Source organism: Primulina eburnea, chromosome 11, assembly GCF_022965805.1.
Source record: "Primulina eburnea isolate SZY01 chromosome 11, ASM2296580v1, whole genome shotgun sequence".
NCBI lineage: Eukaryota > Viridiplantae > Streptophyta > Magnoliopsida > Lamiales > Gesneriaceae > Primulina > Primulina eburnea.
Window position 1 is genome coordinate 42,692,072 of NC_133111.1, and position 25,188 is coordinate 42,717,259.

Genomic DNA, 25,188 nt, shown 5'->3' on the forward strand with positions numbered 1-25,188 from the left:
TTACACAAATTTTTGTATTATAAATTTTATACGAACTTTTTATATTATCTTTTTCTTCCTGTTTCGTGCTAATATGGCTCCCATGCACCGAATGTGAAAATTTTTTAAAGGAGTAAGACTATTTCAATGATGTGATTGATATAATGGTATTAGTGACAAATCAATTTGGTCTGTAGGTTTAAACAAACTGGTGGACCGAGTAAAAAGAAAAAAGAGATTTTCTATTAAATATAATGCAATTTTAAGAAAACACATTGTGTAAACTCCTTCAAATTCACATATTGAACTTTTATTACTGTGTAGATTTCTTGTTCTAGTGACAATGGTGAGGCTCCAAGACTTTGTGACCCAAAACCTACGAGGTCTTGAGAGTTCAAATCACATTCTCACAAACACTTCAGATATAAAATCTTATACTTCGTTGTATTGAAAAAAAAAAAAAATCTACCATTGGCTCTAAATTAATCGAGATATTTTTCTATTAGTGTCTTTATATTACATAGAGATATTACTTCCAATTATATGATATCTATATCTAAATATAAATCAAAGAATACAACTCACATAAGATGAACATATACTACAATCATGCTAAAGATGAAATAAACCTCCGATGTCCAAAAATAGCAGTCATTCCAATTTCTTGTTTACTTTTAGTTGAATACACAATCGGTTGCAACTAATTGTGGCATAAAATTTCCAACATCAATCATCACAAGTGTTTCAAGAAAATTATAGCCCCGCAAATCGGAAAAAATTCTGGATCCTTGGATCTATTTCATTCGATTTACGTACCCATATACGACCAAGTTTTGTAACATACTAGAACAGATTCTTCAGTTTATAAGAACGATAATTTCAGATTACCGAACCTATTGGTTACTCAATCTAAGGTAGGATCTATAATCTGCTTCAAACGCCATGCCAAACATCCAAAAGTTTCATCGTATATACAAGAAAATTTCCAACATATGAATATCAAATGAAGAATATTACTCGTTGTATGTAAAAACCATGTTTGTGCTATGAACTTGAAATGAATCCCTCCCGAGGGATATTGGTCACACGAAGGACAGCCTGCGCACTCAATGGAGAAAGATTCGACTGGCAGAAATGTTCCCAAGAAACCGTAGAGGGTTCCTCAGATACAGTAGCAGTTGGTTCCAGGAGATGAGATTTTTCATATGCAGATTGCAACTCCAACAGCAATGCACGAGCAGCATCTCTGGACTCGGGAAGCTGGTCACTGAGCTGGGATGCACCTATTTGGATCAGTTTGTCGATGCCAAATGCTTCAATTCCATCAACTCCCTGGGAAGGAAAATGAAAATTGAACTAATATTATTAGATGGAAAAGAAACTTTAAGTCATAAACAGAAAAACCAGTTCCGTCAAATGACATTGAAGTAATCTCAACTTCCAGATAGAGACATGTTAGGAAGTACACAGCTTCATATTATCAGGTGAAACCAAAGCACAAATGGGAGGTGGGAGAGCATCAAACTCGTCTAAGAGTGCTTACCAGACGTGGAACACTTCGAGAAATGCACAAAGAAGCCTTTGCTCGAATTCGAGGATTCCTGTTCTTAATATGAGTTTGCAGCTTGGGCAACAATACAAGAGGGGAAACCCAGTTTGTCATGGTTATTAAAGCGCTTTCAGCTGCCTCGCACACGAACCTCTTGTCTTGTGAAGATTTGAGGAGAAGTTGTACAAGCTAACAAGGGTAATAGCATTGCAGTTACAGAAAGGAAGTGAGTTACTTTGGAAAATGGAAAAGCCCATAAAAAGGAAGTATGCAGCATCAGAGTTTTGAATAAAAACAATTTACCAGTGGATCCAGTGAATCAATCATGTTGTCATTATATGCTTTAAAGATATCAGCAGAAGTCATAATTGCAGTTTTACAAACAGCGCTTCTCGGGTTCTTTAGGGATTTCACTATGAAGGAAATCACATCATTCCTGATGAATTAAATCAACGAGTCATGAGACAGGAAATTCAGGAAAGGCATCCAAAAAGTATAATATCAATTCTATTTTCCGATAAAAACAAGTATTTACTGATTGATACTTACAGTATGCCAGTAATATCCTCCTTGTGAAATATAGACAATCTACGAACATTGTTGAGTGCATCACACACCGAAACCCAGTCTTTGGAACCTAGTCCCACTAAGAGTGTCTAAACGCCAGAATGTAAGAATGCATAAATATATAAATTTTTAGGAGCAATTTACAAGGGAAAAAGCATGAGCGCGTGATTACACACTCACATTCACATCAAGAATCTTGGGAAATGTTGATAAACATGTATAGGATTACATCAAAAATACCTTTAGACAGTTTTCTACATCTACCACATCCTCCAAATTCTCAGATTCAATGTACTCTACTTCAGAATTTGCCACCCCTTCTCCAGAATTTTCAGATCCATCTCTCTTAGTGGGAGTGTCAACCAAGGAAGCCGTCTTCTTGTTTTGCCTATTTTCAACATTTTCTTCTGCAAGTTCAAAGTGAGGTTTGATAAAGTTTCCATTGCTGGAGCTTTCATTAATCCTCTCAGATTCAGGTATTTTATTGACATCTTTGAGAGCCATGCCGGACATTTTGGATATTATTGACACCTATAAACAAAAATTAAATCATAGTGCATTAGTGATAACTAACTGAAAAAAACACTAAAGATTAACTCAATGCTGATATGACAAGAGCAACCAATTAAAAAAACAAAATGAAACCCATTTAGCGTTGAACAAAAATAATTATACAAAAATTCAAAGGAAAATCGTTTCTGCCATTTTATTATATAAATTTTAACTGTTCTAGAGATCCAGTGGATGGATAACATAAAAAATATCAACTGATTAATGGACAAAAGAGAAGTACACTTAAAGGCAATTGATTAGCAATATGCAAACCAGATATGAATACATCAATCAATCAACTTACCAGTAGAGCACTTTCCTACTTGCACTTATTTTCTGGCAACAAATCAATTTAACTCACTTGCTATATTTCAAAATTTTCAAATTTTTTTAGTCTAACAAAGGAGCCAATGATGATGAGGCCACGTAGAACACACCATGCCGAAACAGTTGAATAAATCTTTCCAAAACAAAGGAATTTAAATTTACCTGCATTCCTCAACAATCCAAGACCATCTCTTTAATCATTTATGTGATCGAGTCAGCGCTAGCATAATCTAGTTTATTAATCTAGTAACTATACAACCCACAACACCCAAATCTGTCGTCTGGGAAAAAACCTCAACTTCAAGCAATTAAAAAATATAGCATCCAGTCCTTAACCTAGATGTACTCACAGCAAAAAAGCGTTGCATAAAATGTCTAGACTCACCATTTTGTAAATGATATTAACAATCAAATCAGACCTAAGTGCATATGGGATATGAAACATGTTTCCAAATAACACATGTATTCAGACTATCATTCTAACTGTGAGAAGTACATTTCAGTAATGAAATTCTAACGGACAAGTTTAACAAATAACTAATGTTCACCTCTATTCTAAGACTACCTCAGAATGCAGAAGCGGACGTACATACACATAACCGAATGATGTTTTGCAGGAAACCAGGGGCGTAGCCAGAATTTCAAAATATGGGGGGCTAGAAAATAAAAAAATTAACTAGAAACCAATACAATATTTTCCACATGAAATAAAAATTAAGTACAAACCACGATTTTCGCAATATAATCATCAAATCTGGATAAATATTTTCAAAAGTTCAAATCTTAATCATATAATAGAGTACGCATAACAAAAAAAAAATACGACTTACGCCAAAAGAGGGTAAGTTTGAGTTTTTTGGTTTTCAATATAGATCTTGAACTTGACGGAAGAGGATCATTTGAAGTTTTTGATAACTGCTCATTGTCTTTTTAGATGAAATAATCAGTAATGCTTCTTTTTTACATTTTGATTCATCTATAAATAAAAAACCTATAAACGTCATTTTATTTCACCTAAAAGAATACTCTTCATTTAAATTAAAAGATTGAAAAAAAAAACAATTTTGTCTATCTTTTGAGTAATCAAACATCAAAAACACTAAACTGATAATTCATGGTGATAAGATTTCATAAAAGAATACAATTAATTTATTGCAAGTTTTTAATTTTGAACCTAGAATAGACCAAACTCATATGCAAAAACACTAGAAACTACAAGAATCTTGGGAAAAACATAAACCAATCAACCACAAATAATCTAAACTCGAAACCTAGCAAGAATCAAGAAGAATTATGCTTAAAAAAGATTAATTAAATTATTAGAAAGATACTTGACAAGTAACAAGAATTTAAAAGTGACGGGTAAAAAGAGTATAAGAAAGAAGGAGAAAATTGGGGGAAAAAAAGAACAAGGGGTTGTGAGAGAGTTTTTTTACTCCAAGGAGATACCTGACAAGGATCGAAGGAGGTTGATAATTGGAGAGGAATTTCAATTTTCACGCCGAAACTGTGAAAAGAGTTTTTTTACTTTTTTTTTTTCCTTATTTTGTAATATATAGGCTTATGGCTATATATATATATATATATATATATATATATGTATATATATATATATATATGTATAACCAAAATCTTGGCTGGGCTTGAGCCCATCCCAGCTCTTAATGTAGATACGCCTCTGCAGGAAACTCTCCAACAAAACCTAAATCCTCAGTCGGTGCCAGAGGCGTATCTACATTAAGAGCTGGGATGGGCTCAAGCCCAGCCAAGATTTTGGTTATACATATATATATATATATATATACATATATATATATATATATATATATATATATATATATATAGCCATAAGCCTATATATTACAAAATAAGGAAAAAAAAAAGTAAAAAAACTCTTTTCACAGTTTCGGCGTGAAAATTGAAATTCCTCTCCAATTATCAACCTCCTTCGATCCTTGTCAGGTATCTCCTTGGAGTAAAAAAACTCTCTCACAACCCCTTGTTCTTTTTTTCCCCCAATTTTCTCCTTCTTTCTTATACTCTTTTTACCCGTCACTTTTAAATTCTTGTTACTTGTCAAGTATCTTTCTAATAATTTAATTAATCTTTTTTAAGCATAATTCTTCTTGATTCTTGCTAGGTTTCGAGTTTAGATTATTTGTGGTTGATTGGTTTATGTTTTTCCCAAGATTCTTGTAGTTTCTAGTGTTTTTGCATATGAGTTTGGTCTATTCTAGGTTCAAAATTAAAAACTTGCAATAAATTAATTGTATTCTTTTATGAAATCTTATCACCATGAATTATCAGTTTAGTGTTTTTGATGTTTGATTACTCAAAAGATAGACAAAATTGTTTTTTTTTTCAATCTTTTAATTTAAATGAAGAGTATTCTTTTAGGTGAAATAAAATGACGTTTATAGGTTTTTTATTTATAGATGAATCAAAATGTAAAAAAGAAGCATTACTGATTATTTCATCCAAAAAGACAATGAGCAGTTATCAAAAACTTCAAATGATCCTCTTCCGTCAAGTTCAAGATCTATATTGAAAACCAAAAAACTCAAACTTACCCTCTTTTGGCGTAAGTCGTATTTTTTTTTTTGTTATGCGTACTCTATTATATGATTAAGATTTGAACTTTTGAAAATATTTATCCAGATTTGATGATTATATTGCGAAAATCGTGGTTTGTACTTAATTTTTATTTCATGTGGAAAATATTGTATTGGTTTCTAGTTAATTTTTTTATTTTCTAGCCCCCCATATTTTGAAATTCTGGCTACGCCTCTGGTCGGTGCTCTCCAGAAGCCACCAAACTCATCAACTTGTTCAATATTAGCCATCACATCACAAGAGATCACATTACATGAGTAAACTGGAAAAAATCCAACCAAAAAAAAAAAAATACAGCATCTTCGATCATAAAAAATTGCTTGCATTGACAAATATATTTCAGCTGCACCCTACCGGTAGAGAGATCTAGCTCTAAAATAAAATCGAACGAGGCAGAATGAATGCAAAACAAATAATGAAAGAAATAAACATAGATATCAACTCAGTCGAGTATAAATGCACTAAGATCTCGCTCATTCACCACACAAAGATTCAAATCAAGTAAAATTCTTCCCTACAATCAGATTCAAAGCAAGATGACCTAAAACTCAACTAAAATTAATACAAACTGTAGAAAATAGAAGAATACTCACCACGCGAACACGAAGAGGAATGATTGGCGAAAGCAGCACCTGCGAAACAAATGAAATTATTGATGAACGGAGCACATAACAATGCGCTACTGGGGAATGGATTGGATTGGATTGGATTTGTCTGATTTTTTTTATATATAAGAAATGGGGAATGCAGGAGCAATCAGGGGAAATTTCTGTAACCGGCGAGGGGGGCAGTAAATATAGACTGCGTGTTTTGCTGCCCGAACCTAGGCCGGCAGCCTCGTGTCGGGTATTTACATGTGAACCCCGGGAAGGAAGTAAATTCCTAAATTGCCCCTGCCATTTGCTCCTCCAAACAGCAAACATATCTGTTAGCTATTTAAAAATTGGATTGGATTACAATCTGTATATGGAAAATATATTTTATTAATATCTATAAAAATTGTTTTTTTGGTTAGAAAGAATTTATTCTGAAAGTAAAACATTGTCTTAAATCTAAAATATTGATTCAGCTATGAGTAGTTGACATAAAATTATATTTAATACTTTCGAAAATATAATTTTGTATTTATGGGTTTTTTTAAATTTTGTTATATTTAAGAAATTGATATTTTCAGTCGTAATTTTTTTACCTAAACGCGGTATTTTTATTATATATGTTTCTAAAAAAAATTTAAGCATAACGTTTGCAATTTTTATAATCAAAATAATATATTAACATCAAGTTTTTTTAAAATTTAAACATATATAAAGCTTAAAATAACGATTCGACATTCAAATTTTGAAGTAGACACTTCAACAAAGCATAAGTTGATTGGATTTTGTTTCTTTTTTTTATTAGACTGTTTACGGACTGCATTAATTAGGGGGAACTCAAAAGAATCCCCAACCTTTTCCATTAATTAAATTACACTCCTCTAATTTTTAATTGTTTTCGATGTTTATTTGAGGGCAATCTTGAAATTCCTCATGGTAAAAACATAATTAAAAAAAGTTGTGAATGTTTAAATTTTATATTAAATAATTAATATATTTTGGTATATTTAAATTTTATATTAAATAATAATAATAAATGATGAAGAATAATAATGATTCAGGAAGCATAATATAAATTATAACCTTTGATAAACTACAAATTTTCTAGCAACACTCCATTTTATATGTTTTTATTGGTAGATTCATGTAAATACTAATTTTTTTTATTTTTTTATTTATCAGTATTTATGTTTAGTTATTTTGGTTATACTAGGATGAAACTAAATTAAATTGAAAGGTGATTATGGGATTAAAATGAAGAAATCAGAAAAAAGAGGGATAATTTTGAATGTTAGTTTGAAAGTCGGGGACCAATGTGAAACTTATCCAATAATTATTCCATCAATAGGGGCCGGTAGAGTGGAGGGATCGTTGAGCACTAATGTTGCTATTGCCAAATAATTACAACCTGAGAAAAAAGTTTTTGATTTCAAATTTCAAAACCTTAAAATTGATAGTTTTCTATTCATTCTCCTCCCAAAACACAACCAAACGATAAAATAATATGCAAAAATTTGTGTGAGACGGTTTTACGGGTCTTATTTTGTGAGGCTGATGTCTTATTTGGATCATCCACGAAAAGATATTACTTTTTATGCTAAAAATATTAATTTTTATTGTGAATATCGTTAGGGTTGATCCGTCTCACAGATAAAGATTCGTGAGACTGTCTCACAAAAGACCTACTCAAAATAACAAGGCAACTTAATGTCAAGGTTAAGATGTTTGATTTTTTCCAACATATTTTTATATCTAATATTTGACTCAAATTCTACAATATTTTGAGATGTTTTTATATTGTATGTATCTTTCTATTTATTATTTTAATATTACATATCGTTTATTATCGCATCCCAAGAACCGAAGCATATTGGAGCATGCCACATGGAGGAGACACAAACGAGGCCAGGCAGGTGCAAGTAAATTGAATCTACAAAAGAACTTGCGTGATGTCTCCTTCACAATCATTTCTTGTTGGCTTAGACATGATCCTCGTGATGCAATGCCCAACCTATCTACCTATTAATTAAGCTAACCCACACTTATTTTCTAAATTCTCTATTTTTTTTATCCACATACCATATTCCAATATTATCTATGACGTCTCAATTTTGGATTATTGAATAAGTAGATCGACTATAAATTTACATTTCTAACATTATATGAAATGAAAGACGGTCATCTTTTTCTAATAGGAGCTAGCAGCACTAAGAGAGAGCCAGAAATCTTTTGACTTGGAGGTAAAAACGAGATATCAAGATCTATTTAGTTTTTAGTTCAAATCTCAGTTGTGTCGATATTTTAGTTAAATTAAAATCCACTTGGCCATTATATATAACAAAGAGACAAAATATTATCAACATATCGTGCGCATTTATAATTTAAGATAAGATATTAAAGCCATCATATTTATACTCATCACCGACTTGCGTAGGACTTCAAAACAACAAAATGATCGCATCGAGAATCTTCTAACATAAAACCCATTTTCTGTCTCTTGCATGAGATTTATTTCCATGAAAGCAGAAGTGAGAGCTCGAGAGTCACTCCTCGGTAACATTGACCAATTCATATTCAACTAGGGAGAGATTGTTATCCTCCTTAACAGTGAAGCTTGCCGGTTCAGCCATTTCTAAACGTCCCCATTTATCCACAGCCAGCCTCATTGATCCTTTAAACATGTCAATTTTCGCATTTCGTAGAATTACCGTAGCATCTGGCTTCATTAGTTTCACTGCACATAACAAGTGTCAGAAGGATAATCTAAATCTTGTATAAAAGGGAACAACCATTTGGCTTTGAGGCGCTAGAGTTGGTGAGAGAGGACTTTCCAACAATGAGCTTTAAAATGCACGACACTAAAAATAACTAACCCACCCTACTCTGGATTAGTATTGATATTCATCCCCATCCCCAATCACATAAACAGTGTAGAAAGCTACAGATTATTGACATTTTATCATTTCATTTGGTCTGGGTGCATCAGCAATCATAATTTTCAGGTATCAGAATTAATATATATTGAAAAAAAAGAGACATGACTTTATAATAACTCTAAAACAAGTGTTCAAGCTATTTTTTTTGTATCAAATCAGCATCATTGTAGATATATCTCCAGAAAAGGAATGCATTATAAAATGGTCAATACATCAATGAAACAAAAATATAGCAATCTACCTTGATCATTTCTAGCCGTAAACACAATCACTCCAGTTTCATCTCCCACCAGACATTCGGCTATTCGCACTGGACCAACTTGAGGCTTGTCTGGCTTGCCCTTTTGCATGACAGTATTGGAACTGACAACTTTTACTACAAGATTGTGTCCGTTTGTGCCAGGCCGAAGCTGATCCACCTTGGAGAAAACTGGCTTCCTCAAAGCTGATTTTGTTTCAGCCATTTGAATCAAACCTACCACATGTAAAAATATCACAAAAGGTCAATTTTTAGGAAGAATTGAATAGAACAAATGTACAAACATTTACTCAAAAATGCTAATGTCACTAGGCCTACAGCGGAGAAATAGAGTGACTAGTTAGTTAAGGAGACTCTTCCACCACATCTTTTAAACTCTCTCTGGGCCTAACAGTGGAGAAATAGTTGAAACTAGATATCAGACAAGAGATTGTGGGAAAAGTTCTCATATTATATTATTAAATGCACATGTCTTTTAGGAAGCCACAACCCACAAGCACCATAATGGGAAATGGTGGGCAAGAGAACTTGGGCCAACCCCATATAGTATCTCAACAAAAAGACACAATCCCCAAGACATGCAACCGCTATTCAGCACGAAACACTAGCTGGAAGATTCCCGCGGATCAACCTACATATTCGTGCTATGAACAAATTGTGTGCAATGAAAACGCAGAGAAACCACGATTTTGCAAACGAATCGTAGAAACAACGCATGAATAAGCAATTTAAAGCTCAAACAGGAAGCCAATACCATCTCGATCAAAAAACTTAAATACCAGGCCCCCACATTTTCTAGTATTATCGTCAAATTAATCACAATCGTCGAAGAAGAAACGAAGTCACATCACTCGCTAGGAAAAACATCAGACTGAGAATCAGTTCAAAACTAGGTATTTTCAAGCTACGAATCTAAACCACGCCTAAAAACTACAGTGAAAACAAAGAAAACAAACAAAATCCACATACGATAGAAAGCAGATTACACTTGGTCGAAATTGAAGCAACAAATTGAACAGGTGTTCTGATAATCGATAGATTAGATTACCAGTTGAAGGAATGGGAATCAACAAATAGAATTTCTCGATTTGCAGAATTTATTCGCCTCCGCGAGTCTATGAAGGCGACCTTCGAATACGCTTAAATGACGATTCATTTGCTAATAAACCGTTGATTTTGTCTCATCTCATCTTATCTTACTAGTAAAATGGATTAGTAACGAATAAATTATACGCGACAATAATTTAATTTTATTTTTAATGCAATACTCCATAAAATTTATTAATCTTCAAAAGGAGGTTTACATTGTTATGGATAAAATTAAGAATTACATTAAAAATATCAAAATTGGTCTCGATCAAGGAGTATTTACTTGTCACATAACATGTTCAATTTTGAACTGTTTCTGAATAAATACACGACAAGCTGTGATAGTGAGACCAAACTTAGTGAGACATAGTACATTTGAATAGAGATCAGCTGAGACAATTATTTTGTCAAAACTCAATTTTTTTTATCAACATAGAACATTGTAGATTGCTAGTGTTTCCACTTCCTTTACCACTGCTGCTCCTTGACGATGATATATTCTGCATATCATAAAAGAACCATTTGAGTCTCGAATAAACAGACCAACAAATATCCTTCTTCTGTCACCGCTCCGTCAAACGCTTGCTCTGGAGATTTAGTTTAGTAGGAACACAGTTTCGCAGCAGACGGCATGCAAACATTACTAAAAAAAATATATTCTCATATTAATAATATTAAAAATGTATTTTATAATCTAATAATACGAAGGTTAACTTGAACGATAAAAAATAAACAATCAACTCTAATTATTTGAATTTACGCATCCTACAACACATGTACACATCCTACGTAGGCTTATTTTTTTTATTTCGACATTCGTTTAATAAATTATATAAAAAAGACATGAGAATGGATTCACATCGTATTAGTCGATACACGCAGCTCAAGCTATGGAAAATCAAAGTAGACAACCCGATTGCGACTCAGGCTCCCCGCCACTGTCTTCCCTGCATGAGTTCACACTTCCCAAATCATCTCCGCCTCTCTCCCGCCGCAACAGTGGGGAGCACATATCGCTCTCGCTGCCGCGTTCGTCGATTTCATCTGATCGGACGACAATCGATCATGGGCTGTCTCCGGAAAGAGACAAACATCAGCCGCCGGTGGTGGTGGTGAATCGCGCTGTCTCGGAGCATCCGGTGGCCGGCGTGGGATCCAAAACTGATCCAGAGGGCGGTGATGGAGGTGGGGTTTGGAGGGTTAGACCGTCGTTGTCGATACTGAGAAGCGCGAAGAGGAGGAAGTTGGTGAAAAGGGCTGCTCTGGGATTCAGGAGTTTTGGGTTTTTGTTTTGCTTGGTTTCGTTTTCAGTGATGGCAGCTGATAGAAACCAGGGCTGGGCTCTTGATTCATTTGATCTCTACAAAGAGTTCAGGTCTGAATTGTTCTCTCATTTTTAACTTCGTACAATTTTGCATAATAAACTGAACCCTTTATTTTTCTTGTCTTCACTAGTTGTACTGTGGAATACTGTGTTTGATATATTTTCTTTTGGAAATCGAAATGGGATTTTGCAGATATTGTATATCAGTGAATATTATAGGCTGTGTGTACTCTGGAGCTCAGGCAATTGATTTGTCTTTCGACTTGACTACCGGAAAGTATGCTGTGCAGCATAGAAAGCAACTCAGATATTACTTCGATTTCGTTTTTGATCAGGCAAGTTGTTAAATTTATTACTTGGAAAGTATTGGTGATGATAATTTTGCCAAATATTTGCACATTGATGGAGAAATGTATTTCATTTTCTGGTTATTAAGATCCAAATTGTTGTCGATCATCACAGTGGCAAGAAAATGTTCAGGACATAATCCTTTAGGTGGTATAAAAAGAATATATGCAAGCTTCGTTTTTTGACAAGAAATTTAGATATGAAATTTGAATGCATTTTAAATTTCTTTGTTGAAGTCTCTGTCTTTTACTTTGCTGTCGAGTTTATCCTTTTGTCTTGCCTACTAAGTCATTCCACGGATAGAACTGCAATGCAATTTATTATTTTTTTTGCTACCATTCGATTGTTTTCATCCTATTTTACTATACTTCACGGGATTTTTGCTACTAAGTTCGATTGCATCAACTTAGTACTTTAAAGCGAAGAAGAAAAAGGGGCATTTTTGGCATGAGAAGGTGGGATGAAAAAGAGGGAGAGAATTCATTCACAGCTAGCCTTTTTTCCACTTAAATGCCTACAATGCCCTACATTTTGTCCATTTCACATTTAAGTTTCAAACTTTATTCTCATTGAAAGTAGTATCGGCTCTGTTTTTTTATCCATTTTTTATCTCATCATGGATTTATCTCTTATCCGGACAATCTTCTAACTTTCTTGGTTTGATTGGCCTCAAATTATGCTTGCTATATCAATTAGTACATAGTCTTGATAGGCCGATATAACTACTCAATCCTCAATTCTTACAACATCTTACTGCCATCATCGGTTAGCCTTGTTGAGGTTTGAAGCAATGCACTCCACTTAAATTACATGATTAGTGATGGGTATTATTTTGTGGTGGCAGGTGATTGCTTACCTTCTGATATCGGCATCTTCATCAGCCACGCTTCGGATTGATGACTGGCAATTGAATTGGGGAAAGGACAAGTTCCCAGACATGGCAACAGCGTCCATATCAATGTCTTTCCTTGCATTTCTTGCCCTTGCCTCGAGTTCTCTCATATCTGGTTATACCCTCTGCACATCCAAATCTATCTAGCAACAATTTTACTTCATCAGCCTTGTTGCTACCTCTTAGGTAAAATTGTGATGAATTTATATGCAGAAAATAAGCTCTGTTGATGTAAATTACTAAATTTTCCCAACTGTATATGCATATTCAAGGTATTGAGTCCATATTTGTATGATATACATACTGATGCTTAGAATTTATACTGAACAGATTACAGTTGCTGCCTCTGATATTGGCTGGCTTGTGTTTGTTATTCGTAGGCTCAGGGCTGAGTATTCATATTTACCCAGTCACAATATAAAAAAATCAATTTTGAATTGCATCAATCTTTACTTTTAATTAATAAATAAGATAAGGCTGATACGGCTTTTAAATATGTGTATTATTATGTAAGAAAATAATATTTTATGATGTCGATTATTTTTTGTCAGAGTTTTTACATTGTAGTTTGATATTAGTCCAATTTGATCCAGATTTAGGTGAGTGTCAAAAATATTTCGACCCAAATGATTGTGTACCTAGTAACCAGGGCTTACTCCGAGCCTCATATTTTCAGAGCTTGCCCTTGCATCGACACGTCAAAGCCCAAAGCAAATTTTCAAGATGCAAGAGTGTGGTTTTATTTAAATATTGCGTAGGATATAGTTTGCTAAGCTTATCTAATGCATATGATTCCCATGTGTGTGTGTGCGCGCGCGCACTAAAATGGTTATACCATACCCCAGAGAGTTTGGTCTGAGTGCCGATCTTAAATCAAATTTTTGGTTCTTGGTAAAAAAAATTGGGTATAGTTCCATCGACGTTTCGCCTTAGTAACACTAAAAAAAGACGAGATCTCGAGTTTGAGACTTAGAATTCTAAATACCTCATATCTAATCTAAATGTAGAAAAATGATACGAGTGTAGTCCCATATTATAAAAGTATTTGTCACTGGAATAATATCAAATAATTACATGATATTTGAAATTCGTTGTCAAGCAGATTTCTTCAAATTTGTCGAAATCTCAATTTTCGAATCCAAATGCAACATCAAGAAATTATTCAACAAAAAAAAAGACCACTGCCTATATATAATAATGGATTAAAGCATTCACCCAAATTGTTTCAAACTTAGGCTTTCCGGTATGATTATTTAATAAAGCAATGCACTCAACTAATTAACATGATTGAGATAGTTGGTAGCATGATGCCAAATATTTGGTCTTAGATTAGACAAAACAAAACAATTAAAATCCCAGCAACTACCAAAATGTTACGACTCATGCAAACTGTACCCATCACAATTATTTATTTTTTTTCAGGATGGTTCCAGCACCCTTCCAAATCCAATTATTCTTGAAATCTCGTTTTTTTTTTAATTCACTTACGGGTAGAATAGATTGAGTGAACATAATTAATTTGGTGGGGCAGTGGCGGAGCCACATGCACATAAGCTCGGGTGGATAAATTTTTTTTAAAAAAAATTATATGTAAATTTAGTATAATTTTGGAATAATATGATATTAGTCCAAGTAGATCAATTTAAATTAATAAAAATTTTAGAGTTTAAAATTCTAACTCGGGTAGAACTATATTTCTGATTCCACCTAATGACAGACTTTGTCATGTAATGCGGCACTAGGAATCTTTTGTAAATGCGATACTAAAAATCATTAATAATTGTGATTAGGAATCAAGGCCGGGTACGAAAGGTTCACCGACCCGCAATATTCTGAGCCCATGACCCAACCACCCAACATGAGGTCTCACACATTGGATTTTAATGTATTGCTGGTCTAACTTCAAATAAAGTTTTTTTTTTAGTTTATTTTTGGAAAATTTTCATTTTAAGTTTCATTTTTATATATTTTTTTAATAGTCTGAATTTTATTTTAACATGTTCATAACTTCATATTATGTCAACTAGATTTTTGTATATATACAAGAGGACGGAAGAGTTTTTGTTTTAACGTAAAATCGAATTAGGAGATGTTCATGTAACTATACCAGTTCAGATGTTGGCAATATCATCCGAACAATCAGAGCCAAAGAGTGGGACAATAATTTCGCAAACTGTAAAGAAAACTTTAAAGAATGTGACAATCAACTTTACACATTTTTTTTGGGAAAAAACAAATATAAAAATAGAACAAAATGCCTTTTTTGTGTAGATTTAATGCATATTTTTTAATATTTCAATAATTAAAACGAGGTTCACAAAGCAAACATATATAATAACAATGGTGATAATACTCGGCTAACTACTAATCAAATCAACATCGGTGTGGTTGATTTTTCAGAATTGAATTCGAATTAAATTGACATCTATGTTATTATTTATATATTAATTAATTAATTAATATATACATCGATTGTTGAAACATCAATTAATTTAAGTTTGACAATAACAAAAAATATTTTTTTTCCTTTGAAATAAGGCCTAACTTTAAATTTATTGGTCCCAAGCTATTCTTTTTGGTTGAACTGGTCCCATATTAAATAGAGCTGTACATTACAGCTTGTCAACAAATTCCCCCAATCATTATAGACTTCTTTCAAAAGTACAACCGTCAATATGCAAAAATATTATTATATCTCGAAAATTTTTATAAAATTTTGCGATTTATAAAAAAATTAATCTCTTTGTAATTGATTTTGGTCCGACTCGATGACACAACCATGTTAAGATAAAATAAAAAAATCGATCTATTAACTTCTCGTGTTTATACGAAGTATGTCGTCGTCTATTAATTATTAGTATATATATGCTAACATATATATATAGAGTGAGTCTCATGTGAGACCGTCTCACGGATCATAATCTGTGAGACGGGTCAACCCTACCCATATTAACAATAAAAAGTAATATTCTTAACATAAAGAGTGAGTCTCATGTGAGACCGTCTCACGGGTCATAATCCGTGAGACGGGTCAACCCTATCCATATTCACAATAAAAAGTAATACTCTTAGCATAAAAAGTAATACTTTTTCATGGGTGATCCAAATAAGAGATCCGTCTCACAAATACGACCCGTGAGACCGTCTCACACAAGTTTTTGCCTAACATAAAAAGTAATATTTTTTCATGGGTGACCCAAATAAGAGATCCGTCTCACAAATACGACCCGTGAGACCATCTCACACGAGTTTTTGTCATATATATAAATTCCATATAAATGATATGAAATTTTATTTGTTGGATGATGTATATAATAATTGCGTAAAGTTAATGCATCCATATAGTTGAAGTCCATGGTTGGAAAGTTTTTAATGACACGGCATGTGTAACGACCATTTATGACGTATTTATTTTGAAACATAAAAATTTGTGTGAGACGGTCTCACAGGTCGTATTTTGTGAGACGAATTTTTTATTTATGTCATCTATAAAAAATATTATTTTTTATGTTAAGATTATTATTTTTTATTGTGAGTATCGGACCGACGCCGTCGCCGCCACGTCAGCTGCCGGACCACCGCCGGACTGCCGGACCACCGTCGTCGGAGTAGAAGAAGAAAAAAAAGAAGAAGAGCAATTTTGTCCTTTTATCAAAATTTTCAAAATTATCATATACTTAAAAATCTTACCAAACATATTATCAAATATTAGATATCTACGACGATCATTTTCTTTATCATTTACGTATTAATCATTAGTTTATTTTATTTTGTAACGCAGCGTTTGTGTATATATATATACACGTATATATAAGTATTAATATTAATATTAAATAAAACGGAAGAAAAGACAGTAAAGTATTAATATTAATATTAAATAAAACGGAAGAAAAGACAGTAAAAGAAAGGAAGGGGAGTGGTAGCGGTGGCGGGCAATGGACTGGTGGAAGCTGACAAGTCATCTTCATGCTTCGCCATTCCAACTTTGCTGTAGCCCACCTATACATACATAAATACATTCACACACACTTGTATGCATTTTACTTTTTTCAAGGCTCAAATTTTTCCATCATTTTTCGGCTCCCAACCATCGGAATTTAATTATATTTCTTGATAAATAAATTTGGTTGATTCTTGATTATCCTATTCCACCCTACGATCCCTTTTTCCAACAAACAAATTCTACGTGCCCCGTAATCTTCATTGCCCATCAATACATACATACTTAATATATATTTTTTTGTGTGTGTGTGTGTGTATATATATGGATGTCAATGGTCGAGAAAAGTAGAGGGACGGGGACAAATATATAGCTGCATCTGAGCGTTTCAGCTATTGTTTCTTGAAAAATAATCGAGGTATCACCACGTCTCTGTACCGTGTACTGTCATTATGTTTTTGAGCTTTTCTTGATTCATATTTGTGATCTGCGAGTTCCCGTTGAGTATTGAAGTATATGGTGCCTTTTGGAGGGAGATATTCCTCTTCACAAGACTTGGGATTTATTTGGAAAAAATATATTGAATTTGAATCTTGTTTCTACTGGGGGATTCGCTGCTGGCCTTGAGCCCACTTATTCATGGCATTGTAGACTAATTTTTTTATATTACGATTAGGCTATCTGATATTTAAGGTTTTTGTTTGGATGAAACGTTATGGAATTATTCATTGTGGTTGTTGTGTGCAGAACAAAGCTTTTTAAGAAGAGTTTCAATGCCTGGATATGTGATGGATGGATCTAATGGCGAAAATTTTGGCAAAGATTTGGAGGGTTATAACGTGCATCATAAAGAAATCTTTACAGGGAAATCTCCAAGAAGTCCATTGAGTACTCACAGTCTGCCACTGAGCACGATCAGCAGATGTGACACTGACTCAATTGATCTGGCTTTGAATGGAGCAGTCGACACCTCAATCGATCAACTTTATCGGAACATCTGTGAAATCCAAAGCTCGGATCATTCACCGTCAATGCGTAGTTTTTATTCATATGGTGACGAATCATGGATTGATTCCGAGTTGAGGTTTTTTGCTGGGGTAGATTATGCTGTGGTGGAGGAAAAGGAGGTTGTGATGAAGAAAGTTGGTGGAGAAAAAGATTCTAATGATGAAGTTCTTGAAGAAGATTCAGGTAAGTCGAATTTGCCACCTCGGCCAAAACGAACTAACTTGGAAGCATGTAGGAAGAGTAGTTCGAGGAGCAAAACTCTTCATGGCAGACCTCCTACCGGGAAACAAAGCGCCAAGGGTTTGAAAAAGCTGAATTCAGTCTTCTTGAAAAATGAAACAAGCCCTCCTTTTGCAGGGAAGAAATGGCCGTATGGAAGTGAAAACCAACGTGAACCTGGATACCTTGGACCATATCTACTCAAACAGGCAAGAAACTTGGTAGCTTCAGGGGATAATAATTTTCAAAAGGCTTTGGAACTGGCTCGTCGGGCGATGAAATCATTTGAGTTTGCCTCTAACGCAAAGCCTAATTTAGACCTTGTCATGTGTCTACACACTGTAGCGGCATTATACTGCAGGCTTGGCCGGTACACTGAAGCAATTCCCTTACTTAAACGATCGATCGAAATTCCAGTGGTGGATTTAGGCCATGATCATGCAGTGGCCAAATTTGCTGGGTGTATGCAGTTAGGCGATACATACGCGATTCTTGACAAGTTTGAGAATTCTATACTGCTTTACACAGCAGGTCTGGATGTTCAGCGTCAGGTTCTCGGAGAAAAACATCCTCAATTCGGTGAAACATGCAGATACATAGCTGAAGCTCATGTTCAAGCCATGCAATTTGATGAAGCTGAGAAGCTTTGTTTGGTGGCACTTGATATCCATAAAGAAAATAAAACATCAGCTTCTGCACAAGAAATAGCGGATAGGAGATTAATGGGACTGATTTGCGATTCCAAAGGAGATTATGAAGGTTCCCTCGAGCATTATATTCTCGCAAGAATGGCCATGGTTGGTAATGGACAGATTGCAGAAGCGGCCGACATAGACTGCAATATTGGGGATACATATCTATCATTGGATCGGTATGAAGAGGCAGTTTTCACATATCAAAAGGCTCTCAATATGTTCAAGTCAAGTAAAGGAGAGAACCATTCGTTAGTTGCTATGGTATACATTCGTTTGGCAGATTTATACAACAAAATAGGGAACTTCACTGAATGTGAATCGTACTGTGAAAATGCTCTTCGGATTTACGACAAGCCATCGTCTGGATCTCTACCGGAAGAGATTGCTAGTGGTCTGGTGGACATTTCCGCTATCTACGAATCAATGCACGAACCAAACCTGGCACTGCAGTTGCTACAGAGAGCTATAAAAGTTTATGGTGATGGACCAGGGCAGCTGAGTGCAATAGCAGGAATTGAAGCACAGATGGGGTCTCTTTATTACATTTTGGGAAGCTATTTTGAGTCTTACAGATCTTTAAAGAGTGCCATTACGAAGTTTCGGGAAACGGGAGAGAAGAAATCTGCCATTTTTGGTGTTGTTCTGAATCAATGTGGGCTTGCCTGTATGCAACTTTCTTTGATAAATGAAGCCTGTGATTTGTTCGAAGAAGCCAAGATTGTTCTGGAGACGATCTGCGGATCATGCCATGCTGACACCCTAGGAGTCTACAGCAATCTTGCGGGCATATACGATGCAATGGGCAGGTAGACATGGTTTGAAACGTGAAACGATATGTATTTTGAATATTCAGATTAATGGATCAATTACCGAACTTAGCTGAACTGATTTTATACAGGACCAGTGATGCAATCCACATCCTAGACTATGTTGTGGAGATGAGAGAGGAGAAGCTTGGAACTACAAATTCCAGCGTTGAAGACGAAAAACGTCGGCTAAGCGTGTTACTAAAAGAATTGGGAATGGTTTCAGGCAGAAGATCGAAATCTGTAGAAGCGTTGATCAGTCAATAATTCTCGTATGCATATACTCAACTCGAATTAGTTTGTCATAGGTTAGGACTTGTTCATATAGTTAAAAGGTCCATTGTCATTCATTATTGTTTCAAGGATGGTACATCATTTTCGGTTGTAGTTGCCACAAACATTGATTCAAGCCCACATAACTGCATTCTTACAAAAACAACAGCTCCGGTTTTCACCATTTTATATACACGTTGGGGTGAGCACTATCGGTTAGCCTACCAACTTGAGCAAAACTTAATCCTGAAGTAATGGGATCGGATTGCAATCTTCATATAAATTAAATTACTAAACAAAAGTAACCGAAACAATGGATCACTTGTTAGGCATAAGAAGATTAAGTTTGCACGCACACCCTCGCGGATCGATTTAATAGAGTACTTGTTTTGATAAACTATCTGCAACTATATTTAGAAAGCAACTTTTTTCTTCACCTAAACTACAATGCATTTGAATATGCATCGAAATATCCAATATTCAAGGACAAATAAGACCCCAAAAAAGGGACACAGAGAATAAAGACAACATCAGGTTTCTACAAAAATTGCACATTCCAGCACATAGATCCAATCTTGCAAAATGCTTTCATATAAGAAACCAAACTTACCCCACCGCGGACAAGTCTTGGCAAGAAGAGTCGACAAAAAAATCTTCATTTTCAACATATCTGTTGCCTGTGTAATTGTCTAGAACTCCATGTACTATTTACTGGTGAACTAGGGAAGATAATGGTAGGCAACCTCTTGCTCTCTTCCAAATGAGGAAAATCTATCGTATAGTGAAGCCCCCGGCTTTCATGCCTCGCCAGAGCACTGCTCACTACAAGCTTCGCACAACAAAATAAGTTTCTCATTTCACCTGCCTCTAGTCCTACCATAGTCGGCTCCCAACCGTTCTGAAACAGGTATGTTTCCCATTCTAGTTCCAATTCTCCTATAATCTTTTCAGCAGTCTGCAGCCTAGTTGTTGAACGAACTATGCCGACATACTTCCACATGATTGACTGGAGCTCTTTTCTTACCTCCCTTGTCCTGCGTACAATGTTGTTCAAAATAACATTACCGAGTGATTTAGGCATTATGGGACGAGCCCATGAAATCGTAGCCCCACGATCAATACGGGAGCTCTTCATGTGATTGATGGACGGTTGGACAGCTCTTCTTGCAAACACGAGAGCTTCTAGCAATGAGTTGCTAGCCAGTCTATTTGCTCCATGCAAACCAGTGCACGCAACTTCACCGGCCACGTATAGACCTTTGACATTTGTTTCCCCTTGGAGTCCGGCACGTACTCCACCGCACATGTAGTGAGCAGCTGGAACCACGGGAATCGGTTGTTGTGTCATGTCTAAACCGTGTCGGAGACATTCAGCAGCAATGTTCGGGAAATGGGAGAGAATTTGGTGTTTGGGTTTGTGAGTTATATCGAGAAGCACATATTTTTCATTGCGTTTCTTGAGTTGATCGTCTATACTTCTTGCAACAACGTCCCTAGGGGCGAGTTCCCCCCTCTTGTCATACAAGGGCATGAATCTTTCCATGTCTAAGTTCCAGAGGATTCCTCCATCTCCCCTCACGGCTTCAGTTATCAAAAAGGCATTTTCTCGAGTTTTTGGTTTAAGAGGAAGGCCTTCATCAGCCAGAGCAGTAGGGTGAAATTGCACAAACCTGGAAGTATAAAATGCATCAAACAAGATCAATGGCATAAACAATCAATGACTGACTCCATGGTGCTTAAGGGAAAACAAGTGCTCCAAGTAACCCAAAGCGTATAAAATTGTGGAATCAATCCATCAATAAGACGGAGGGTATTTAGAATCTTACTCCATATTGGAAATTACAGCCTCAGCTCGGTGAGCCATTGCCATTCCATCGCCAGTGGCAACCTATAGAGATATTGACAATATCGTCAATAAATTGTATTTCTATCCTGAAATATTCAGTTTATTTTCTTTTACAGCAACTGTACCGGGGGATTGGTAGTGCTTGGATAGATATGCCCAGCCCCTCCTGAAGCAAGTAGAGTTACCTTTGAAATGAATCTTACCACCTAAAATATTCAAAAGGACGCAAAAACAAGACCATAGACGCACTTCCATTTCAGTAAGCTGGTCTTTAGAGTCTCTTTCAACAAAAAATACAACACAGGCCACATAACATATGAATCATATCCACATTCTTACCTCATTTGTCTCAGTATTCAAAGTATCAGCACCATGACAAACTGCATCAGAGCCATCCTGAAAGCCAACTGACATAATTATATTAGACAATGACACTGGAAAGTCAAGAAACACTTCGATTTGATATTTCATAATTTTTCAAAAAAAGATTACAGATGGGCCGAAGCAAAACCTGAGAAGTCAGCAAATCTATTGCAAAATGGTGTTCGAAAACATAAATATTAGGATCCTTTCGGACTGCCTCCAACAACGCCCTCTCTATCTCCCGACCAGTCATATCAGCAGCATGTACAATTCTACGATGAGAATGGCCCCCTTCCCTTGCCAGATGCAAATTTCCATCTTCCCCGTGATCAAATGAAGCACCCATAGCAATCAGCTCCCTGATTCTCTCAGGTCCTTCAGTACACACCACCTGGAAAATTTCACAAAAGATGGTAAAAAATATCGCACTTGATGCAGCCATTCCATTAGAGCGAACACAAACAATGTCTAAATCTAAAATTTTCTCATAATCCTGATTCCACATCTTCGTTAAATACATCACACAAAACTAAATTTCATTTTGTTTTTTAACACTGGACTAGGCGGTTTGATATGGACTAAACCAGAACCTCTCGGACTTGAAGGCAGTATCAGAATTTTTTTTAAGTGGAACATAAAGCAATTGGTGAAGTGGCTTTCTTCGGATAAATATAATCAGTGTATATAATAAGAATGCTTTCACAAGATGAGTGGAGGAAAAAAGTGCAGATTATCTTTTCAGATACTTACTCGAACAGTCTCCTCGTCACATAGATAGGCGCCTGCAACAATTGTATCTTGCATGTGACTCTCTACTGAATCTGATGGGCACAACACAGCACTCACACCTCCCTGTGCATAGTTGGTGTTGCTTTCGTGGGGCTCAGCCTTGGTTATCACTGCAACGGTTCCATGTTTTGCAACTTCAAGAGCATAACTAAGGCCAGCCAGTCCACTTCCAATCACAGCAAAATCAAAATACTTGGTATATCCATCTCTCAGGCATGAATTGATAGTTACTCTGCTTCGCTTCCAATCCTCCTTGGATTTGGAATGACCATGGTTGTTTTTATTGATCTGAAGGACTTTTGGGACCCCAAGAGACCTGAGATATGCGAAATTAAGCATCAGAGCAAGATGTAATCTCCAAAATACAGTTGGTGCCACGATCATAGAAATGAATTGATTGATTTTACATGAGTGGAACAAAAATTTGTCGAAGAGATCTCCAGGGAAAAAAAATCCGCAGTTACTGTTTCAAAATCTTACACGACCAGCAAGTTCAAATTTTCCATGTCCAAAAACAAATTCTCCACCCTTGTCAGCAAACTAACAATAGATAGCATCAAAAAGAGAGAAGACCAACTCGAAATTCTCATACATCTTCCAAATGCACATCGTAAATTTAAGATTTTGTTCAAGTTACATACCAAGAAAGCTCATTCTGCATGCATTTTGAGGCTGCTACAATGTGAATCCAAGAAGCCTGTCTGCAGCTTTTCCCCTTGAATAGAGTCTCTTTAAAATGCAGTCCGCCGCTTCCTAAAGCCACACTGGTGGCCATTTCAGTATTCTGCTTAATTACAGTGTAAATTTATTTAATCTTCGACCAGCCACTCTAAAATAGAATCCAACTGATGCAACCACTCTCACCATTTTTATAACTAAAGCATTAAAAAGTATTGGAAACTGTACATTCCAACTAATTATTCTATGGGTACCCGGGTTCGATTCCAATGTTAATATGCAAGTTAATTCATTTTGATTATAAAAGCACAGACTACTGACATAGGACCACTATAAAAGCAATGGTCTCACTTTCAATATGAAAAACAATAAACATATTTGTATAATTCAGACCATCAAACAAGAAGAGAAAAAACAATTATCAACAGAAAACAATAATGCATACCCAAATGCAGAAGGGTAAACTTCTTGGGCTATCAGTCAACCTTTATTAATTAGTTTACATAACGCGTATTTTAAAAAATGGCATGCAGTGCAAACCCAAGAACCATACCAAGAAAACAGATTCCACATCAATTTTCTCTTCCAAATATAAGCTCTACGCTCCATTTGGCTTTCGCCAAAATTCGGAAACAATGTGGCAAAGACACCACAGCTTCGAAGGATGAGCAAAAACACAAGGTAAAACGCCTAGCAACATATGAACCATTAATATGCAATATTATCAATGCTTATTTCCGTGAAATGCAATGTTATGGAGCTCTGGGCCTCATACGAATATGCATCGGGAACATAAGCTCTGGGTCCGAATCATAATCGATATTTGAGATAACCAAGCAAACAAAAAGGGTGTTCGCACAAGCAATGGGAAATATCTAGAAGGTTAATCGAATATAACACACCTTATACATTGCGACGCAGGCTAGATTCGTCGAATGATTCGAACATACAGTTAGGATACCTTACCCCCACATATAACAACTCATTAATTATTGCATGCTAATTGGGGTAAACCGTAAAGGAGTATCTAAACAGCTCATAAGCTAATGAATAGCAAACCAAGATTTTACTAGATTTTTCATCAAGAAGAACAAATGCATCGCGCATGCTCTCATACTTTATTGAATGAATCAAACCATCAAAGGCTAAAAAAAGACAAGATAAATGAGAATCAACACACAAAAGAAATCCCAAGAAAACATTCATAGCCGTAAAGAGAACGAACCTAAGATTGGCCTTCTTCACCTCCTGGAACAACCCTTTACTAACCCAAGCTAAATGGTTCGTAGACTCGGGTCCGTTCCCCCCTGGTAATCGGTGAAGAATGGGAAAGACAAGAACCAGCGGATCCAAAAGCTATCAGCCGTTAAAAGATTTACCCAGAAAAAGCAGAGAAATTATACGCGTCGAAAGAAAAGGGAAGTGAAAGGAGGATTCAGAGTCGAGACTGCAGAGACATCGTTCAACTTCGCGCCATATCCTCCGCAACCTTCGCCGCTCGTTTTTGTCTTGTATATTGTTATTTCTTTTTCATTTACACACC

The 25,188-nt window shown here is 35.4% G+C and overlaps 5 protein-coding genes across 7 annotated transcripts; 2 read left to right on the forward strand and 3 right to left on the reverse strand.

Moving 5' to 3' along the window:
- Positions 1–683: 683 nt before the first annotated feature.
- Positions 684–6,447, reverse strand: LOC140806313 (uncharacterized). The gene is made up of 6 exons (XM_073162901.1): positions 6,181–6,447; positions 2,336–2,626; positions 2,078–2,184; positions 1,832–1,964; positions 1,523–1,717; positions 684–1,311 (listed from the first exon to the last, which is right to left on the reverse strand). The coding sequence occupies exons 2-6, from the start codon at positions 2,606–2,608 to the stop codon at positions 1,024–1,026; spliced, it is 996 nt and encodes a 331-aa protein (XP_073019002.1). The 5' UTR covers positions 2,609–2,626; positions 6,181–6,447; the 3' UTR covers positions 684–1,023.
- A 2,121-nt stretch (positions 6,448–8,568) lies between these two features.
- LOC140806314 (uncharacterized protein At4g28440-like) lies at positions 8,569–10,575 on the reverse strand. Of its 2 annotated transcripts, none has more exons than XM_073162904.1 (3): positions 10,364–10,514; positions 9,358–9,591; positions 8,569–8,914 (listed from the first exon to the last, which is right to left on the reverse strand). In XM_073162904.1, exons 2-3 carry the CDS (start codon positions 9,578–9,580, stop codon positions 8,724–8,726), a joined length of 414 nt encoding a protein of 137 aa, XP_073019005.1. In that variant the 5' UTR covers positions 9,581–9,591; positions 10,364–10,514; the 3' UTR covers positions 8,569–8,723. The 2 variants fall into 2 exon arrangements, with proteins under 2 accessions (XP_073019005.1, XP_073019004.1); XM_073162903.1 differs by having other exon boundaries at positions 8,570–8,914; positions 10,424–10,575.
- A 721-nt stretch (positions 10,576–11,296) lies between these two features.
- Positions 11,297–13,312, forward strand: LOC140806315 (CASP-like protein 4A3). The gene is made up of 3 exons (XM_073162905.1): positions 11,297–11,839; positions 11,982–12,123; positions 12,981–13,312. The coding sequence occupies exons 1-3, from the start codon at positions 11,355–11,357 to the stop codon at positions 13,173–13,175; spliced, it is 822 nt and encodes a 273-aa protein (XP_073019006.1). The 5' UTR covers positions 11,297–11,354; the 3' UTR covers positions 13,176–13,312.
- Positions 13,313–16,963: 3,651 nt separating this feature from the next.
- LOC140806316 (protein KINESIN LIGHT CHAIN-RELATED 2-like) lies at positions 16,964–20,171 on the forward strand. The gene is made up of 3 exons (XM_073162906.1): positions 16,964–17,386; positions 17,716–19,696; positions 19,789–20,171. The coding sequence occupies exons 2-3, from the start codon at positions 17,742–17,744 to the stop codon at positions 19,961–19,963; spliced, it is 2,130 nt and encodes a 709-aa protein (XP_073019007.1). The 5' UTR covers positions 16,964–17,386; positions 17,716–17,741; the 3' UTR covers positions 19,964–20,171.
- Positions 20,172–20,586: 415 nt separating this feature from the next.
- LOC140806317 (L-aspartate oxidase 2-a, chloroplastic-like) lies at positions 20,587–25,164 on the reverse strand. Of its 2 annotated transcripts, XM_073162907.1 has the most exons (8): positions 24,871–25,164; positions 23,609–23,751; positions 22,929–23,283; positions 22,327–22,569; positions 22,155–22,211; positions 21,941–22,021; positions 21,796–21,857; positions 20,587–21,639 (listed from the first exon to the last, which is right to left on the reverse strand). In XM_073162907.1, the coding sequence occupies exons 2-8, from the start codon at positions 23,740–23,742 to the stop codon at positions 20,631–20,633; spliced, it is 1,941 nt and encodes a 646-aa protein (XP_073019008.1). In that variant the 5' UTR covers positions 23,743–23,751; positions 24,871–25,164; the 3' UTR covers positions 20,587–20,630. The 2 variants fall into 2 exon arrangements, with proteins under 2 accessions (XP_073019008.1, XP_073019009.1); XM_073162908.1 differs by lacking the exon at positions 24,871–25,164 and having other exon boundaries at positions 23,609–24,815.
- Positions 25,165–25,188: the final 24 nt, after the last annotated feature.

Excerpts from the sequence above, each read along its gene's own strand:
- LOC140806313 (XM_073162901.1), bottom strand. The coding sequence starts at position 2,608 with ATGTCCGGCATGGCTCTCAAAGATGTCAATAAAATACCTGAATCTGAG. Across the intron at positions 2,185-2,335 it reads ATGTAGAAAACTGTCTAAAG|ACACTCTTAGTGGGACTAGG; the intron begins GTATTTTTGATG and ends TCTGGCGTTTAG. Across the intron at positions 1,965-2,077 it reads GAGGATATTACTGGCATACT|GAATGATGTGATTTCCTTCA; the intron begins GTAAGTATCAAT and ends TTAATTCATCAG.
- LOC140806314 (XM_073162904.1), bottom strand. The coding sequence starts at position 9,580 with ATGGCTGAAACAAAATCAGCTTTGAGGAAGCCAGTTTTCTCCAAGGTG. Across the intron at positions 8,915-9,357 it reads TACGGCTAGAAATGATCAAG|TGAAACTAATGAAGCCAGAT; the intron begins GTAGATTGCTAT and ends TGTTATGTGCAG.
- LOC140806315 (XM_073162905.1), top strand. The coding sequence starts at position 11,355 with ATGGAAAATCAAAGTAGACAACCCGATTGCGACTCAGGCTCCCCGCCA. Across the intron at positions 11,840-11,981 it reads GATCTCTACAAAGAGTTCAG|ATATTGTATATCAGTGAATA; the intron begins GTCTGAATTGTT and ends GGGATTTTGCAG. Across the intron at positions 12,124-12,980 it reads TCGATTTCGTTTTTGATCAG|GTGATTGCTTACCTTCTGAT; the intron begins GCAAGTTGTTAA and ends TTGTGGTGGCAG.
- LOC140806316 (XM_073162906.1), top strand. The coding sequence starts at position 17,742 with ATGCCTGGATATGTGATGGATGGATCTAATGGCGAAAATTTTGGCAAA. Across the intron at positions 19,697-19,788 it reads ATATACGATGCAATGGGCAG|GACCAGTGATGCAATCCACA; the intron begins GTAGACATGGTT and ends GATTTTATACAG.
- LOC140806317 (XM_073162907.1), bottom strand. The coding sequence starts at position 23,742 with ATGGCCACCAGTGTGGCTTTAGGAAGCGGCGGACTGCATTTTAAAGAG. Across the intron at positions 22,212-22,326 it reads TAGATTTGCTGACTTCTCAG|GATGGCTCTGATGCAGTTTG; the intron begins GTTTTGCTTCGG and ends GTTGGCTTTCAG. Across the intron at positions 22,022-22,154 it reads TGAATACTGAGACAAATGAG|GTGGTAAGATTCATTTCAAA; the intron begins GTAAGAATGTGG and ends TGAATATTTTAG.